Source organism: Monodelphis domestica, chromosome 4, assembly GCF_027887165.1.
Source record: "Monodelphis domestica isolate mMonDom1 chromosome 4, mMonDom1.pri, whole genome shotgun sequence".
NCBI lineage: Eukaryota > Metazoa > Chordata > Mammalia > Didelphimorphia > Didelphidae > Monodelphis > Monodelphis domestica.
The window spans coordinates 219,525,295-219,544,610 of NC_077230.1; the positions used below are offsets into that span (position 1 = coordinate 219,525,295).

The following is a 19,316-nucleotide window of genomic DNA, read 5'->3' on the forward strand; positions in this document are numbered from 1 at the left end:
TTGTATTTCCCAGCATTTGATTTCTACTCCTGGTCCTGCCTTTTCTTCTTTCACTATTTCCTTCTACACCAGTGTTTTGTTTTTAATCAGTCCCCCTAATTCCCACCTTTATTTTATTTCCCTTTCTACCCCTCCCTCTCTTCTTATTCCCCAGTTTTTATAAAAAATATTTATCAAAAAATTTATTTTATTCAGTAGTTTTTATAAAATAGTGGATGTTTGTCCCCAAATCTGGGATCTTTGGGCTTGTCATAGACTGTCTTGCTGAGGTCACTTACCCCAAATTTATTCTACTGATTGTCCTTTCTGTCTCTTAGCCAGTACCATATTGTTTTGATGATCACTTCTTTATAGTATGGTTTGAGATCTGGCACTGCAAGGACACCTTCCTATGCATTTTTTTATTGTTTCCCTGATATTCTTGATCTTTTGTTCTTCCAAATGAACTTTGTTATGTTTTTTTTTTCTAATTCAGTAAAAAGTCTTTTGGTAGTTTGATTGGTATGACTCTAAATAAGTAAATAAGTTTGGGTAGGATGGCCATTTTTATTGTTTGCTCATCCTACCCATGAGTAGTCAATGTTTTTCCAATTGTTTAGATCTAGTTTTAATTGTGTGGAGAGTGTTTTGTAGTTGTGTTCATATAGTTCCTGTGTTTGTCTCGGCAGAGAGATTCCTAAGTGTTTTATATTGTCTAGGATGATTTTTAAATGGAATTCTCTTTCTAATTCTTGCTGCTGAAATGGGTTGGAGATATATAGAAATGCTGATGACTTATGTGGGTTTATTTTGTATCCTGAAACTTTGCTAAAGTCATTGATTATTTCTACTAGCTTTTTGGTTGATTCTCTAGAATTCTTTAAGTAGACCATCATATCATCCATAAAGAGTGATAGCTTGGTCTCCTTATTGCCAATTTTAATGCCTTCAATTTCTTTTTCTTCTCTAATTGCTACTGCTAGTGTTTCTAGTACAATGTTAAATAATAGAGGTGATAATGGGCATCCTTGTTTCACTCCTGATCTTATTGGGAAGGCTTCTATTTTATCCCCATTGTGGATGATGTTGGCTGATGGTTTTACATAGATACTGTTTATTATTTTTAGGAAAGGCCCTTCTATTCCTATACTTTCTAGTGTTTTCAATCGGAATGAGTGTTGTATTTTGTCAAAGGCTTTTTCTGCATCTATTGAGATAATCATGTAATTTTTGTTGGTTTGCTTGTTAATATGGTCAGTTATGTGGATGGTTTTTCTAATATTGAACCATTCTTGCATTCCTGGTATAAATCCCACTTGATCATAGTGAATAACCCTCGTGATGACTTGCTGGAGTCTTTTTGCTAGTATCATATTTAAGATTTTTGCATCTATGTTCATTAACGAGATTGGTCTGTAGTTTTCTTTCTCTGTTTTTGACCTGCCTGGCTTTGGAGTCAGTACCATATTTTGTGAAGATTGGATTTAGCTATCTCCTGATTTGTTACAATGAAGATGCTTATTCTAACAACATCAGGGATGTTCTGGGAACTTTGCATTACTCCACCCTACTTTGTATACAAAATCAGGAATGTCTGTAAACATGTTTGATGATTGAGTGTTTAGGCGGATGGCCTTTGATAGAGAAATTGACAAATCAGAAACAGCTCACAGAACCCTGGGCTGCCCCTAAGTCAAGCTTAGGCTATGATTGGTACAGAGGAGAAACAGGAAAGGGAAGTAGAATCTTCTAGGTTTTTTTTCACGGGGCTTCCTCTTGTCTGTCTCTTTCCCTGGCGTGGTGGCAGCTATTTGTCTGGGTTTTGGCGGTGAGTCTGCCCTTGAGCTAATTCAGGTTCAGGCATCTTGGCTGAGCCCTCTTGGCGTTCAGGCTGATTCCTTCTTCCTTTACTCTCCAAAACCTTATTTTCCTAGAGTCTCTAATTTCCCCCCTGGCACAAGCCAGGTGGGAGAAATCGTATACTCTATCCCTCTCCTTTCTTAATTTCTTTCCACTATGTTAATTAAATCACCATAAATTTCCAGCTGACTTGGGTATTTTTTTTTAAACCCTTACCTTCCATCTTGGAGTCATTACTGTGTATTGGCTCCAAGGCAGAAGAGTGGTAAGGGCTAGGCAATGGGGGTCAAGTGAATTGCCCAAAGTCACATAGCTGGGAAGTGTCTGAGGCCAGATTTGAACCTAGGACCTCCTGTCTCCAGGGCTGGCTCTCAATCCACTGAGCTACCCAGCTGCCCCCTATTTTTTTTTTTTATTTGGGATATCCATGGCGACCAATTATTTATATAGTTTAGGTCACAATGCTAAAATTATCCTTTACAATTTGTGTCATAAAAGGAATTTGGTAGAACTCCCTCTTTGCTTGTTATGTCAAATAGTTTGTATAGTATTGAGATTAGGTGTTCTTTGAATGTTTGATAGAATTCACTTGTGAATCCATCAGGCCCTGGGGATTTTTTCTTAGGGAGTTCTTTGATGGCCTGTTGAATTTCTTTTTCTGATATGGGATTATTTCAGAATCCCATTTCTTCTTCTGTTAATCAGGGAAATTTATATTTTTGTAAATATTCATCCATATCACCTAGATTGGCATATTTGTTGCCATATAATTGGGCAAAATAGTTTTTAATGATTGTCTTAAAAGGGAGGTCTCCGTTTTCATCTATGATACTTTTAATTTGGTTTTCTTCCTTCCTTTTTTAATAGATCGACCAGTACCTTGTCTATATTGTTTGTTTTTTTTCAAAGTACCAGCTTCTTATCTTATTTATTAGTTCAATAGTTCTTTCATTTTTGATTTTATTAATTTCTCCTTCAATTTTTAGGATCGCTAATTTAATTTTCTTCTAGGGATTTTTAATTTGTTTGCTTTCAAGTTTTTTGATTTGTATGTCTAATTCATTGACCTCCACCCTTCTTAATTTGTTAGTATATGAACTCAAGGATATAAATTTCCCCCTGAGTACTGCTTTGGCTGCATCCCATAGAGGTTGAAAGGATGTCTCATCATTGTCATTTTCTTCAATGAAATTATTAATTGTTTCTATGATTTGTTCTCTAACTTACCAATTTTGGAGAATCATATTATTTAATTTCCAACTAATTTTTGAATTGAAAAATTTGAATTGAATGAATTTTGAATGAATACATGAATCTCCATGTATCCTTACTGATCATTATTTTTATTGCATTATTATCTGAAAAGGTTGCATTTATTATTTCTGCTTTCCTGCATTTTTTTGCCCTGTTTTTATGACCTAGTATGTGGTCAATCTTTGTGAATGTACCATGTGCTGCTAAAAAAAATGGTGTATTCCTTTTTGTCTTTATTTTTCTCCATATATCTATCAACTCTAATTTTTCTAAGATTTCTTTTTTTCTTTTTTTTTATAAAACCCTTACCTTCTGTCTTGGAGTCAATACTGTGTATTGGTTCCAAGGCAGAAGAGTGGTAAGGGCTAGGCAATGGGGGTCAAGTGACTTGCCCAGGGTCACACAGCCAGGAAGTGGCTGAGGCCGGATTTGAACCTAGGACCTCCCGTCTCTAGGCCTGGCTCTCAATCCACTGAGCTACCCAGCTGCCCCCCTAAGATTTCATTCACATTCTTTACCTCTTTCTTATTTATTTTTTGATTTGACTTATCTAAATTTGATAGTGGTAGGTTCAGTTCTCCCACTAGTATGATTTTACTATCTATTTCCTCCTTCAATTCCACTAGTTTCTCCTTTAGAAATTTTCATGCTATACTATTTGGTGCATACATGTTGATTACTGATATTTCCTCATTGTCTATATTCCCTTTTATCAGGATGTATTTACTTTCCCTATCCCTTTTAATCAGATCTATTTTTACTTTGGTTTTGTCAGATATCATCATTGCAACTCCTGCCTTTTTTTCTGTCAGTTGAGGCCCAATAGATGTTTCTCTAACCTTTGATTCTATCCTTGTGAGTATCTGCCTGCCTCAGGTGTGTTTCTTGTAGATAACATATGGTAGGATTTTGGATTCTAATCCATTCTCCTATTTGTTTTCATTTTATGGGTGAGTTCATTCCATTCACATTAAAATTTATGCTTGTCACTTGTGTATTACCCAGCATTTTGATATCCTCTCCTAGTCCTGTCCTTTCTTCTTTTGCTATATCCTTTTAAACCAGTGGTTTACTTCTAATCAATTCCCCTAATCCCATCCCTTGATATGCTTCCCTTTCTGGCCCTTCCCTTTTTGTTCCCTTCTTGTTTTTTTAGGGTCTGTTAAGTTCCCTCTCTTTCCCTCTTTTTTTGTATTCCCTCCCCCTCTCCCCCTTAGTTTTCCCTTCTCACTTTCCATGTATGAAAAGATAGAATTCAAGATCCCAATGGATCTAGATGCTCTTCCCTCTCAGAATTTATTTTCACTGAAAGTAAGGTTTAAGTATTACCTATTAGCACTCTCTTCCTCTCCTTCTTATAAGAGTATTCTTCCCCTCACTTTCTCATGTGTATCTTTGTGTGATAAAGATTATGTTATTTATTTTATTTCTTCAAGTATCTCTTGGTGCCATTTTCGATTCCCTCCTCCGTTTTTCTTTTTTTGTATATCATCGTATAGCACTTATTATCCCAATCTCTTCCTGTGAATGATTCTTCATTATCCCAATCTCTTCCTGTGAATGATTCTTCTAATTACTTTAATAGTGAATATAATTTTGAGAGTTAAAAATAACACTTTCCCCATATATTAACATATATAAAATTTAATCTAATTGTAGCCCTTAAAGAAGAGAGTTTGAATAAAAAATATTTTTCCCTTTTCCCTCTCTTTCTTATTTACCTTTTCATGTTTCTCTTGATCTTTCTGTTTAGATATCAAACTTTCCACTTAGTTCTGGTCTTTTCTTTATACATACTTGGAAATTTTTTATTTTGTTGAATGCCCATACTTTTCCCTTCAAGTATATAGTCAGTTTTTGTAAAACTCTTACCTTCCATCTTGGAGTCAATACTGTGTATTGGCTCCAAGGCAGAAGAGTGGTAAGAGTTAGGCAATGGGGGTCAAGTGACTTGCCCAGGGTCACAAAGCTGGGAAGTATCTGAGGTCAGATTTGAACCTAGGACCTCCCATCTCTAGGCCTGGCTCTTAATACACTGAGCTACCCAGCTTCCCCCATAGTCAGTTTTGATGGATAGGTGATCCTTGGTTGAAGACCCAATTCTCTTGCCTTTCTAAATATCATGTTCTAGGCCTTGCGGTCCTTTAGTGTGGAAGCTGCCAGGTCTTGTGTGATCCTGATTGGTGCTCCTTGGTATTTGAATTGTCTCTTTTTGGTTTCTTGTAGACTTTTCTCCTTAGCTTGAAAGCTCTTGAATTTGGCAATTACATTGCTTATAGTTGTCTTTTGAGGATTTAGTGTAGTGGGTGTTCTATGTACTCTTTTAATGTCTATTTTGCCCCCTTGTTCAAGAACATCAGGGAAGTTTTCTTGGATTATTTCTTGTAGTATGATGTCAAGATTTCTGCTTATATCTGGATTTTTAGGTAGACCAATGATTCTCAAATTGTCTTGTCGTAATCTGTTTTCTTGATCTGTCATCTGGTCAGTGAAATATTTTATGTTTTCTTCTATTTTGTCAGTCTTTTGACTTTGCTTTATTAATTCTTGCTGTTTGGCAAGATCAATTTCTTCCAGTTGCCTAATTCTGGTCTTTAAGGACTGATTTTCCACTATAATCTTTTGATTTTTGTTTTTGCTTTATTCTGATTTTCATAGCTTCCAGCTATTTCTCTAATTGGGAGTTCTTGTCCTTTAAACTTATTTTCTCATTGAATGTTTTCCCACTTTTCTTGCCAGAAGGCTTCCATATTTTTGATAAGCCCCAATTTAAAAATTTCAAGAGCTTGTGGACAATTTTTTGGAAGGTTTTAGGTTTATTTGAATTTCCTCCTGTATTTCCTTTGTAGCCTGGGTTTTTCCTCTGTAAAAATTTTTCAGGGTCAACCCCTTCTTCCTGTTTTTCTTGGAGGGAGTTGTTGCTTCTGGGCCCAATTTGCCTTGACTGTGGAGGTTTTTCCTTCCTTTTTTAGTCAGAAATCTGAGTGAGATGGGCAGGCTCTCTGTGTATCCAGCTAAGGAGCAAGGATTTTGCCTGAGGCAAGCTCTTAAATCTCCACAGCTTCTGCTGTTTTCTGCCCTTCTCTGTGCTATTTTCCTGTGAATGCCCACAGTCTGTGCTCTTCAGTCTGCTGGGATTTCAGGTGTTGCTGGTCTCAGGGGTAGGTCTTTGGTGGTCTTAGTCAGCTCCCAAGGACCTAGAGGTGCCCCTTACTCACTCTACAGGTGCCCTTTGCTCACTGATTCTGGTGCATGCTGGCTCTGACTCTGGCTCTGTAGGTGAGGTGGAGGAGGGTAGATCAGCTCATGATTTTGGTGGGAGCCTTTTCATCTCCTTATAGTGTGGAAATGCCCCAATCTCATGTACTTTCAATGCTGCGCCCTACTATAGGGTCTCTTTGTTATTATGAATTTTTTTTTTGGTCTTTTGAGATAGTCTATATTGGTGGGTGTTGAGGAGAGGATGAGTCTTGAGTCTAGATGGCCTCCATGTTTACCTGGAAACAATTCCCAAATAAATGAAAAACAACAACATCAAGACTCTGAGATTTGAATACACTGTACTTGCTTTAAAAAGATTTCTTATTCAAGTCCAACTTATAAGGAGAAATGCTCCTAGGTGTCATGGCTTTTTTGCTACTCACATATGAATGATAGTAGGTTTATATCCTCCTAATCCAGGAAGACAAACATGTTGATTATCTTCTACATCTGAAATGTATCTCAAAGTCAATAAGACTCAAACTTAAAACATTGAGGTGATACTGATTTTGAAGTGAGAGCTGTGTGATCATAGTTATTACTCTTCAATTCTGGCATAATGTTTCCTCAGAATATAAGAATTAGCTCAGGTATTGTTAGACTTAAATTAATATTTCCAAGTTCTTATTTTCTGTGAAGTTTATAAAAAATAATTTGAAATGGAGAAAGCAGATAGGCTTAGATTTAAAGCCTCTTTCCTATTCTAAATCTGACCACCTGTAAATCATCACACACTCTTCTCTGTCTACCTCTTCTGCCATCTTCAGGGAAGTAGAGCCTGGTGGGGTCCCACCCACACCTTTTTATTCATGTTCATGGACACAGCCCCAGCATGCATGGGATGAACCAGGTTGGCAATACAGGAGGGGGAGGGGATGAAACTGCCTCTACACTGTATCTATTACTTTGAGGGTATGGTAAAATTAGATCATGGATTCTTTCTGGGTACTTCTAAGGTTTGGTGACTGATCCTTTTAGGCAGGGAGCCCTAGGGCACTTACTCCTATAGAATCCATTTTTATTGCTCTGGAGAGCAAAATATATGCCTAATTTGGTTGTCTGGGCTCTCCCCTGATATTTACAAATACATTTCACTTTCAATTCAGTTTAGAAAATTGTTATTGAATGCCTTTGGAAAATAACCCCTTATCTTTTGTCTTAGTATTGGTTCCAAGGCAAAGGAGTGGGATTGGTTAGACAACTGGGGTGGGTTATGATCACAAAGCTAGAAAGTGTTTGAGGTCAGATTTGAACCCAGGACCTCTCATCTCTAAGCTTGGCTCTCTATGTACTAAGCCATTTAACTGCCTCTTGAGTGCCATATACATAAAAGATAGTGTATATTGGAAGAAATAGAAAGATAGATTAAATATAGTTACAGAATCAACATTTCAGAGTTAGACATAATTTGGACAAGATTGTACTGTACAACAGCCCTAACAAGTGACCATCAACCTCTGCTTTTAAGGCTACCAATAATGGCCTTACACTTACTACATCCTGAAGCAATTGTAATTGTTGGAATACATATTCTGGGGGTTGGAAGTTTTTTCCTTATATCAATCCTACTTTACTGAGAATATTTAGGGCATTAGATGTGAGCTTCCTCTTCTCCCATTAACCTCATCTCATAACTCTTTGACAAATGGGGAAGCAGAGTCAAGATGGTGGCTTAGGAGCAACAAAAGCCAGAATGCTCTGACTATTCTTCTATGCTGTATGAAGTGGAAATCGACTATTTCAAGGTTTACCCTATTCAGCCAGTATTCAAGAAACTGGGGAGCCATTTCAAATGAAATGCTTTATGAAAGAAAAAGTGCGGCCCCCAAATAAAAAACTCCGAAAACAAAAAGTCAAAAAGCTCCCCAACAAAAGACTCCAGTTTACAGAAACACCCCTTATTTATAGGAAAATAAAACCCTCAAGCTAAATGACATCATCCTGACATTCACCTTGGTTATATTCCAGCCTGCCTGAAGGTGGTTACCTCCAAATTAACCTTTTTAGCAAATGGTCAAGGATCAAGTCATGTTCTAATCTATATACAAACCCAGAACAGTTTTATGAGTTAGCCCACCTGTTCTCTTGGGCAAGCACCTCTTTGAATGCAAATTGCACAGGCTGTATTAGTAAGAGGTGAGGGGTCTAAGAATGCAAATGAAAACAGCCAAGGGTGAGTTGTAGGAATCTTAGGAAGGGGGTTATAGAACAGGGAAGAGGCTATTAGCCTAGCCTCAAGTTCATAAAACATATTCCTATATCACTAGACAACAGTTTTGAACATTTTTAAAGTACAAACTCAAAAGACACATTCCCCACACACCAAAAATACTTTGTATGGTAAAGACATTGGTTGCTTCTGATAGTAAAGACATAAGTTGTTTCTGTCTCATTTAGGCTAAAAGGTAATTAAGAGGCCATTGTATTCTGAATGGGGTGGAGCAATTCTTCCAGCAAGGGATGGTCTCTCAGAGAGACCAGCTTTACTAGCTCTTTCTGGGGTCCTAGGCATATACATTTTGGAGATATTAATATTGCTATTTATTTGGGAATAGCATACTAATTTCTCTCTCCACACAATACAAAATCTTTAAAAAGTGTTTCAGAAAGACAGGAATTGAGGGCAGCTGGGTGGCTCAGTAGATTGAGAGCCAGGCCTAGAGACGGAAGGTCCTGGGTTCAAATTTGACCTCAGACAATTCCTAGCTGTGTGACTCTGGGCAAGTCACTTAACACCCATTGCCTAGCCCTTACTACTCTTCTGCCTTGGAACCAATACAGAGTAGTGATTCTAAGGCAGAAGGTAAGGTTTTTAAAAAAAGACAGGAATCCAAACCTAACGATAAGATGGAGTCATGGGACTCTCCTGAATCCAACTTGAAAGGTAGGCAGAGAGAATAGATTTCTATGGGATAAGGGGGAGATCAGAAGCAAGACTGTACTGGCCAAACCTCATCCCCCACCTACTGTGCTAACATCTATGGATTAGACATTAGACTTTGGGATCCCTGGGGGAGGGGCTTCAACCCTGAAGGAGCACCTCAGACCTATCACTTGAGGTCCAGGGCTCTGATAACAGTGGGAATGGAGGAACAGGGGCCATCTGACTGGGTACCTTCAGCCTCCACTGTTGGTTACAGTGAAGACAGCTTCAGGGCAGAGCAGCTCAGACTAATCTAATAAACCAGCAGAGGAGCTAGTTTACAATCCATAGGGGGGAAAAAAAGAGAAAATGAGTAAACAACAGAAAAAAGAAGGTAAGGATGGAAAGCTTCTACTGGGATAAAGACCAAAGAACAGAACCAACAGAGGATGACAGAATCCAAAGAGTTTGAAGCAAAACCTCATAATTCTTTGACCTCTTTTTGCTTCTTCTTGCTTTCTCCCACTCTTAACAAAAAAATATTGAGGCTAATTATTGTGAACTTGACTTTTCAGCAAATTACACAAGCAATCATTCCTTCTCTATCTAAAATCTTCAAATTTGTCTCTATATTGATTCTTTCTCTCCTGCCTTCCTGTGCTCAGAAAACCTTTGATAGACTCTACTACTTCTTCAAACTATTATCCCATATTTTTCTTGCCTTTGTCAGCCAAATGGCTTGAAAACATTGTCTATAGGCACTGTTTCCACTTCCTTTCTTCTCAATAACTCCTTAATCCTTTGTCATCTGGTTTTGGATTTTATCACCCAACTGAAATTGTTCTCTCCAAAATTGCTAGTGTTTAAAAAAACAAACAACAAACCCTTTACCTTCTATCTTAGTATCAATTCTGAGACAGAAGACTGACAAGAGTTAGGCACATAGGGTTAAGTGACTTGCCTAGGGTGACATAGGAAGTGTCTGAGGCCAGATTTGAACCTAGATCTTTCCAACTCTAGGCCTGACTATCCACTATGCTATCTAGCTGCCCTCTGATGATCTCTTAATCCCCATATCTGATGATTCTTTTTCAGTTCTCATCTTATTCAATCTGTCTGCTGCACTTTATCTTGTAGATCAATCTATTCTCCTAGATACTCTTTGGGTTTTCTTGGTACTCTTCTCTCTCTCTCTCCAGACTGCTTGCTCCAGGCTACAGACTCCTCAGCCATTTTTCCTGACCTATCATCCACAATATTTCTCCTAAGTATATGTGTTTCCAAAGGTTCTATTCTAGGCCTTCTCTTTTTTCTTCTTCTGTCTCAATGACCTTATCAGCTCCATTTTGTTTATCATCTTTGTGCAGATGACTTCCAGACCTAAATCTCTTTCTTGAGCTTCAGTTATTTTTCATTTTTTTAATTCAGTTTTATTTTATTTTCAGGTCCAAATTCTTTTCTTCCCTTGCCCACTCCCCCCTTCTTGAGAGGGCAATAAAAACAAAAATTCTGTTACATAGAAAGGATGATCAAGAAAAATTTCCATTGTAGCCATGTCTGAAAGAGAAAGGAAGGAAAGACAGAAAGAAGAAAGAAAGAAGGAAAGAAGTATGCTTCAAAATGTACTCTAAGTCTATCTGGGGATGGATAGTATGTTTCATCTTGAATAATTTGTAATTATTTTGGTCATTGTGTCAAACCGAGTTCCTAATTTTTTCATATTTTATTATTATGGCATAAATGTTCTGGTTCTGCTCACTTTAGTTTGTATTAGTTCATGCAAATATTCCTAGGTTATTCTGAAACCATCTCCATCATTTCTTATATTACAATGGTATTCTATCACCTTTACAGACCACAACTTGATTAGCCATTCCCTGATTGATGGGCACTTCCTTAGTTTCCAATTCTTTGTCACTATGACAAGAGCTATTTTAAGTATTGTTGTACACACAGGTTCTTTTTCTCTTTGATTTCTTTGGGGTATAGACCTCAAAGGGATATGACTGGGTCAAAGGTCATGTGCAATTTAATAGTTTTTGGGGTATAGTTCCAAATTGCTTTCTTAAGCTTCAATTCTGCATTACCAGTTGCTTAAGGAATGTTTTAAACTGTATGTCTCAGAAACAACTCAAATTCAACATGTCCAAAACAACTCACTAAATTTCTCCTAAATCTTCCCTTTCTTCCAATCTTACCTATTTCTGTCAAAGGGACCATCATGCTCCTGGCCTCCCAGGTTCATAATATTATCATCATCTTTAACTCCTCACTGTCTCTCATTTTTCCATATTTCCATAATTCCATATTTCCAATCAATTACCCAGGGTTGATGTTTTTACCTTTACAACCCATCTTGCATCTGACCCTTTTTCTTCTCCTTAATTCAGGCCTTTATCACCTTTCCCCTAGATTTTTGTAACAGATTCTAATTGGTCTCCCTTCTTCAAATATCTCCCCATGTTAGTCCATCTTCCATATAATTTCTAATATGATTTTCCCTAAGCCTAGATCTGACTGTGTGACTGACTCCTTAGTCAATCATACTCAAAAACTCCTTAGTGGTGTGGGCTGAAATGTTCCATAAATCTTGCCCAATAGCTATAAACAATCAAGAGAACATAGAGACAATAACTAGTTGATTAGTATGGGGCTACCTTTCAGATAAGACATATGGGTTGCTTAGATTCACAATTACGAGAAAACTCTTTACATCAATCTTTAGATATAATCTAAGTCCTTGGTTGGGGGTCTCTGGACAGCAAGTACAGGTGGTTCAGTTTCCCAGGCACACAGAACTAGGATCAAACAATCCTCAATTTCCTCAGTGCCTGCCTTCTTTAGAGCTTGTGCAGAAAAGAGACAAATTTACCTGAAAGTTGCCTTGGGGTGTTTAACATTTCATTTTCATATTTACATTTGGTGTTTTCAGGGCAAAGATACTGGAGTAGTTTGCTGTTTTCTTCTCTAGCTCATTTTACAGATGGAAAAACTGAGACAAAGTTAACTGATGTGCCTAGGGTCACATAACTGGTAAGTATCTAAGGCCAGATTTGAACTTGGAGAGATGAGTCTTTTTGACTCTAAGCCTGGCACTCTATCCACTGTGCCATCATCTAGCTGTCCTTTCAAACTACCTCATATTAAACATTTCTATATATTTGCATTTATTAAGTTCACATTTTGCTATATACAAATTGTATATGTGTTTAGGATTGAGGATAATGTGTTTAAAATGTTTTTAAGATTGATTGAATAAATTAATCAAATCACCTTTCTTTGCTTTAAGTCATAAGAAGTCCAGATTCCTTAATGAGGTAAGATGGTCTCAACCAACCAAACAGTCAAAGACTTTAGGTACAAAATATTCTTATATGAACTATAGTGATCTGTTCAAGAAGAGTATTTCGGTTTTTAGTATTTAGGCTAAAGAAACTTTTTAATACTCTACAGGTTATCTATAAAATACAAAACTAGATAAGAACAGAATTGAAGATATTCTAGTAAACTGTGGATCAAGGAAAAAGATTTGCCTTTGGTCTTGGCTTAGGTCTCTCTTTTCCCACCCATTATGGCCAAGGAATGACTTTATGAGCTTCAAAGAGTCTGGAGGATTGGGGATGGCACTGCTTCCCATCAATGTCCTAGTATCATATCCCAGAATTTCACTGACTAGCAGCAGTATCCATATTGGAAGTTGAGGACAGATGATATAGATTCACAGTTCTAAAAAATGACTAGGGAAGAACTTAATACTCTGTCTAAAGGGAATTTCTTGAGTACCCCATGAAGGGGAGAAAATAATTAGCAGCTAAGATCTGTGATTTATCCCTTTGCCACATCTGCCCTCTGAACTTGAACCTATTTTTCCCCTAGACTCTGTGTATATTTTTGGAAATTGCATCACAGACTTTTGGAATGAAGTTTGTACCAACTCTTCTTACTGTACTGCTTTTGTAAATGCCCTTTTCTAGAAACTAATAAATCTGACTGACTAAATTATTTTCAACTGCTCATCTTGGGGAGAAACATATTTGACTAAATTAGTCTCAATACTAATCCTAGAAACATGGTGGCAAAAGTGGTACAGAGGGCAAAAAAGAATCATTTGTCCAACCAACAAATATTTAATGAGTCTACTCTGTTGAATCCACAAAATAAAAAACTCCTAGATGGGAGGGACAGAGGAGATGTAGAGGTTGCTAGTTTTCCTCTGAAAAGAACAACTCTTTATAAGTGGGTTTTGATAAGGATCCCAGAATTTATGAGGGTTACATTGGTATTTGCATCCTCTATGAGAATATGAGCTCTTCACAAGTAGAGATTATTTTATGTTTTTTTTTTTACTCATATCCCCAGTCTAGCACAGTGCCCAGTATAAAGTTCAGTAAATACTTGTTGGTTATTGACTGAACAAGCCCAAATCTGCTTCTCATCCATTTCCACCCATTTCCTTTAGTTCTATCCTTTGTGACCAAGTAGAACAAATTTAATCTCTCCTGTATATGATAGTCTTTCAATTACTTTAGGACAATTATCTCATTCCCTAAGTCATCTCCAAGACAAACATTTTCTTCAACTAATTCTCATATAATGTGGTTTACAATCTTTTCACAATAGTCTAGAAGTCTCACAGGACCAGAGAAGCAATGTCCTGGAGATGTTCCAGTATGTTAATGTCTTTAAAATGTGATGCCTAGGAAGGAATACAATGTTTCAGATGCCATTTGAACAGAGTGAAATACAGAATTATTTTCTTCCTTTTCTGGATAGTTGCAGTTTACTGAAAAACAGAACAGCCCCTCCCTCCCAAACCTAACAACCTAAGGGTTTTCCCCACACACAAACTATTGTTTGGCAATGCTTTTCCTTCCTTTTCTTATATTTTTAAATCTAGGTAGAGAATTTTATGCTATTTCTTACTAATTTCATTATATAAAATTCAACCCATCATTCTAATTCACTGAAACTTGTTTTAATCCCAGAATTGTAACTGTCCCTATCAGCTTTATGGCAGCTACAAATTCAATAGTCATACTATTTTCACCCTCATTCAAATGATTGGCATAGATATAAAACAGACAGGCCAAAGGTTAGATATCCAGGGACCTCTATTAGAGAACTCCTTTCAAGCTGACCTTCATCCATTAATCATTTCTCTTTGGGGCCAGTCATAAAACTAACTAGTCCTTTATCTATATAGCCTTACCAATCCATATTATTTACCTATATTTACCTCCATAGTATTTATAAGTATATCTTAGAAGATACACTTCACCAAAACGTTATTATGGCATTCTTTTGGGACCATGAGCTGAGTAACACTGTTAAAAAGAAAAGGAAGTGAGATGACATAATGCTATTCATAAATCCATTTCTCTATTAACATTATTATTATTATTATTATTATTGCTAGAGACTGAAATTTTCTCTCCCCTTCCCTTCTCTTCCTTCCCTTTCTCTCCTCTCCCCTTTTCTCCCCTTCTCTCCTCTCTTCCCCTCCCTTCCCCTCCTCTCCTCTCTCTTCCCCTAACTTCTCCTCTCCTCTCTTCTCTCCTCTCCTCTCCTCCCTTCCCTTCTCTTCCCCTGCTTTCTCCTCTCCTCTCCTCTCCTCTCCTCTCCTCTCCTCTCCTCTCCTCTCCTCTCCTCTCCTCTCCTCTTCTCTCCTCTCCTCTCCTCTCCTCTCCTCTCCTCTCCTCTCCTCTCCTCTCCTCTCCCCCCTCTCCTCTCCTCTCCTCTCCCTTCCCCATCTCTTCTTTCCTTCCCTCCTCTTCTTTCCTTTCCTCCACTTCTCTTCCCTTCTCTCCTTTCCTCTCTTCTCTCCTCTTCTCTCCCCTCCTGTCCTCTCTTCTCTTCTCCTCTCCTTTCTCCTCTCCTCTCTTCTCTCTTCCCTTTTCCTCTCCTCTCCTCCCCTCTCCTCTCAGTCATTTTTGTACTTCATCTCAACCTGGTGACTTGAACTCATAAAGGATGGCTACTTTCTTGCCATCATCTCATTTATTTTGAGTTTTGAATCTCTGTTAACAATTTTGTTCTCTTAGAAGATTGTTTTTACTGATAGAAAACATAGAAACAACATAGGAAAAGTACATTTCTATTTTATCTCTCTGTTTATTATCATCATTCAGTCCTCTTTGTTGTCATTAACATTTAATATCAGCTGCATTTTTTTGAGCTTTAATGTTTCTGACATTTTTCTTTTAGGGTTACTTCTTGTTTCTTCCATCTTATATTGATAGCAATATTTGTACACTCATGTACTCCAAAAAAAGGTTACAATACAAGATGAAGGCTTTATATCTTGGGAGATTATGGACTAAAATAGGTACCAAAGGAATTGAAAGATTAATTTCAAGTTAGGAATAGTTGGAAGCTTTGTAGAAATTAAACAACTTTGCAAAGAATTAAAGAAAACATGGAGGATAATTTTTCTAATCAGGAGAGCCTGAAGTGAATTCAAAGGTCATGAAAATGGAAAAGAAAACTTTTTACTGGAAGTCTAGAGAGACCTTACTGATTGGAAAGATGACAATTTCATGGACCAGTGGAAAAGGCTATCTGCTGTTTGTTCAGTTTTTAAGAATTTCCTTGCAGGCCTTTTCATTTCATTCATTTTTCTTTCTTTCAGCCCCACCAATATGCTTCAAAAATACAGACTTTACTTCCTCCAGGACAGAGTTTAAAATAAAGATATAAAATTTCAACTCAAAATAACTTTCTTCCTAGGCTTTCTCTCCCTCGATCCACCTATTATATATATAGCCAAGCAAATAGCACACAAGGCATCTACTACTTGCATTTCTTTTAGTTCTAGCTAGAGGGGGATGTTGTCTCTAAAACCAGAGAGCCCTACATGCTATATAGTACATGTTATTCATCTGCATTTATATTTTTTAAGAAAAGAAAAAGTTAAATTTTCTGTTTCTTCTGCCGAAGTTGGAAAAGACTTCAATTAAAACCAGGCCATACCTACTAGGGTATGCAGTGAAAACCAGAGCTCCTAGAATCTATAAGAATTTTAGTCACTAAAATCTAAAAAAAAATAGAAAAATCATTTCTCAAATTAAACATTATTTAGGGTCTTAATTTAGATATTGGTGTGAAAACTATCTAAATTATGACCCCTGATTTTATGCCATGCTGTTTTCCAGGATGCTTAGGGATTACATATCTCAGCTCTCTTCTGATCTTTATATGAACAAATTTTACCCTAAGTATTCATTGTCAAGGCAGTTTTGAATACCTCTAGATTTCCCTAGGTCTTTAACTACTCTAGGCCAAATCCATCACTCTGGCATTTAGAATTAGAAAAGGTTCTTGTAAATTCTCTGGAGTTTTGTTTTCTAGGCCCTTTGGTAGTTTTTAAAAGTATGGATTCTATTTGGGCAAATGAGTGATTGAGATTATTTTCATGTGAGCTTTCATGAACATGGGGAATTCCAGATGCTGGAACTCTCTTCATAGGAGGGAGCAGACCAGTTACATGAAGCACTTAGTGGTTAAGTAACACATAGAAGTCATGCTATCTCAGAAGTAGTATTTGAATTCAAGGCTTCCTGACTCAAAGAAACACAGTACTCTATCCAATATGCTGTGCTTTCTTATCTATTATCTGTCAATAGAAATCTCCCTAGCAGGTCAGTTTCTCTCTCTCTCTCTCTCTCTCTCTCTCTCTCTCTCTCTCTCTCTCTCTCTCTCTCTCTCTCTCTGTGTCTGTCTCTCTCTCTCTCTGTCTCTCTCTCTGTCTCTGTCTGTCTGTCTGTCTGTCTGTCTGTCTGTCTCTCTCTCTCTCTCTCTGCTCTCTCTCTGTCTCTCTGTCTCTCTGTCTCTGTCTGTCTGTCTCTCTCTCTACCATCCATCCATCTATTGCTAGTTGTCACTCTATTGTTCTGTTGTATCTATCACAATCATCTTCCTTATCTTTAGACTTTTTAGCCTTTTTATAACAGTACCTTACTGTGCTTATTGGATAAGTAGGGTCTTAGTAGAGGTGACTTGGAACTCCAGTTGAACACAATCAGCTTTCTTTAAAAGAATGTACTTGCACACAGACTTTCATGTTCAATTTATACTATTAACATTCTTTCACCACTTTCTTAAATCTAGGCAACAAATGAAACAGAAAAACAAACCCTGATTTGTATCATTTGCTGATTTCCTAGTGTAAATGCTCACACTGAGAATTTAACAATCAGAACTCGCTTTAGCATACCCTTGTTTGGAACTCAGTTCTAGAAAATCTAGTTGTGGGGGTCTTTCATCCTATCACCCTAGGGGATTGTGTGTATGTGTTGGGAGCTGGAGAGAGGGCCTGGTCTAATATTAGGATATAAGCAGAAGCAATAGTTTTTCTCCAGGGGCTGTTTATCTGAACAAAGGTACAATGGGAGCAATGCCCTCACCCAGTTCTTCAGGTAAGCCAAAGAATTCCATTATTTGTAATAGCCTTTACAGAGGGCAGAATTCTCACTATTTAGTTTGTGTAGATTTTTTTAGCTTCAACTCTTATATTTGATCCCTTTATTAGTCACATTCTATCTATCTTCCTATTGCTATTTATCCATCTTAACATTAATCATATTTTAATCTACCTTACATCCTTGCAGGAAATTGTTTTAGGTATTCCCCCCCCCCCCCCCATTAAGGTACCGACAATTCCCCAGTAACACCAATCTATCTCTGCCTGGTATTTACGTTTTTAAAAAGCATGTGTGAAGCTGAAATTAATCTCTCTCTCTCTAGGGCTAAAATACCTCTCCTCCTCCTCCCTCTCCTAAAAGCACACTCCCATAAATTACTTTGGTAGGCAATGGATGCTTTTAAGCATTTGCATCGAGCACCCCTGGGAGCTGATTTGCTTTGCAGATGGACTCTGCCCTTCCCCCTTGGAGCCCCCCTCCCCCGAGCCTATTTTATCTTTCACTCCGTTTCAAATTTCAAAACTTCCCAAAATATACGTGTGGAGCAACCTCTTGCATACGCACACACATATATACACACATTCAGATCCGTAACACACAGTATTATGTATGAGACCATCTGGACCTATTCCCAATACAGAACACATTCCATTCTTTTCTCTTGGTCACACCCCTCTCCATTGGGGATTGGTCACGCCGATCTCCCCCCTTGGTATTGCGTGGCCCTAAGAGGCCCAGCTGCCTGCCAATCCCCACGGGCTGTCAAAACAAGTCTCCCTCCCTGTCACAACAGAGAGGAGTGGTGGAGGCTGCCGCCGAGCCACTTCCTGCTTGCTCTCCTCGCTCCCTCGCTTGCTCGCAGGCAGGTGGGCGGGGTGCACCCGTGCCGCGCTCTCTAGCTTGCTCGCTGCAGCTTCTTCTGCTCTCTGGCACATACTCATCTCGACGCAAGGAAGCCACTTTGAAACGGCGCCTTGGTGTCTTTTGTTTGGTGGCGAGTGGAGCGTTTGCATAGCATTTCTTGGCAGTCGGACACCTCCCTTCTTCCTCGTCCTTTCTCTCTCTCTGTGCCCTATTCTGTCTGTATCTTTCCAAACCAAGTTTATCCCATCTCTCCTCTTCCCAGTCTCCTCGCACCCCCACCCCCTTTCTATTATCCGGCTAGGTCGGGGGAGGAGTTCCATGGACGGCTCATTCAGAGTGATGTCTCCTCTCAAGAAAGTTGCAGTGGCTGCCTCAGGGCAGTGAAAACAAAGTCTGGAGGGTCGACTTTGGGGTGCATGTTTGATTGTGGGTGGAGGGGGTGGATTCCAATCTCCCTAAGTGCCCTTTTCCCCGAGAGAAGTTCGAAGCTGGTATTGCGATGGCCGAAGGTGAGACCTGCAGAGAAGGTCCTTCCTCCTCCGAGGTGAACCTAGGCGAGGAGGATTCTCAGGTGTGCCCAGATTTTGCATCCTTGGAAGGGCTACCGGCCGGGGCTGCAGGACGCCGAAGGGACCGCAGAAGTGGACTCTCCTTGCCGGCCTCCGCAGGCACCTCAGCGGCGGACTGTGAAGCGAGTCTCCTGGAAGCTGCCAAAGTGACACCTCGGCGAAGTAGCATTATCAAGGTAAGTCCCTGTTGACCCTAGAGTCGGGTTGTCCTCTCTGTCTCTGGTGATGCCTGGGCTTCCCTTCCTG

General features: G+C 38.5%; 1 protein-coding gene across 1 annotated transcript in view; it reads left to right on the forward strand.

Annotated features, from left to right (window-relative positions):
• The first annotated feature begins 18,391 nt into the window (after nt 1-18,391).
• The window catches only part of PLCL1 (phospholipase C like 1 (inactive)), a 444,060-nt gene continuing 443,135 nt past the window's right edge, over nt 18,392-19,316 (forward strand). Inside the window, exon 1 of the mRNA XM_003341291.4 lies at nt 18,392-19,246. Coding sequence (XP_003341339.3) covers nt 19,001-19,246 — 246 coding nt within the window. The 5' untranslated portion in view covers nt 18,392-19,000. The remainder of the gene's footprint in view (nt 19,247-19,316) is intronic.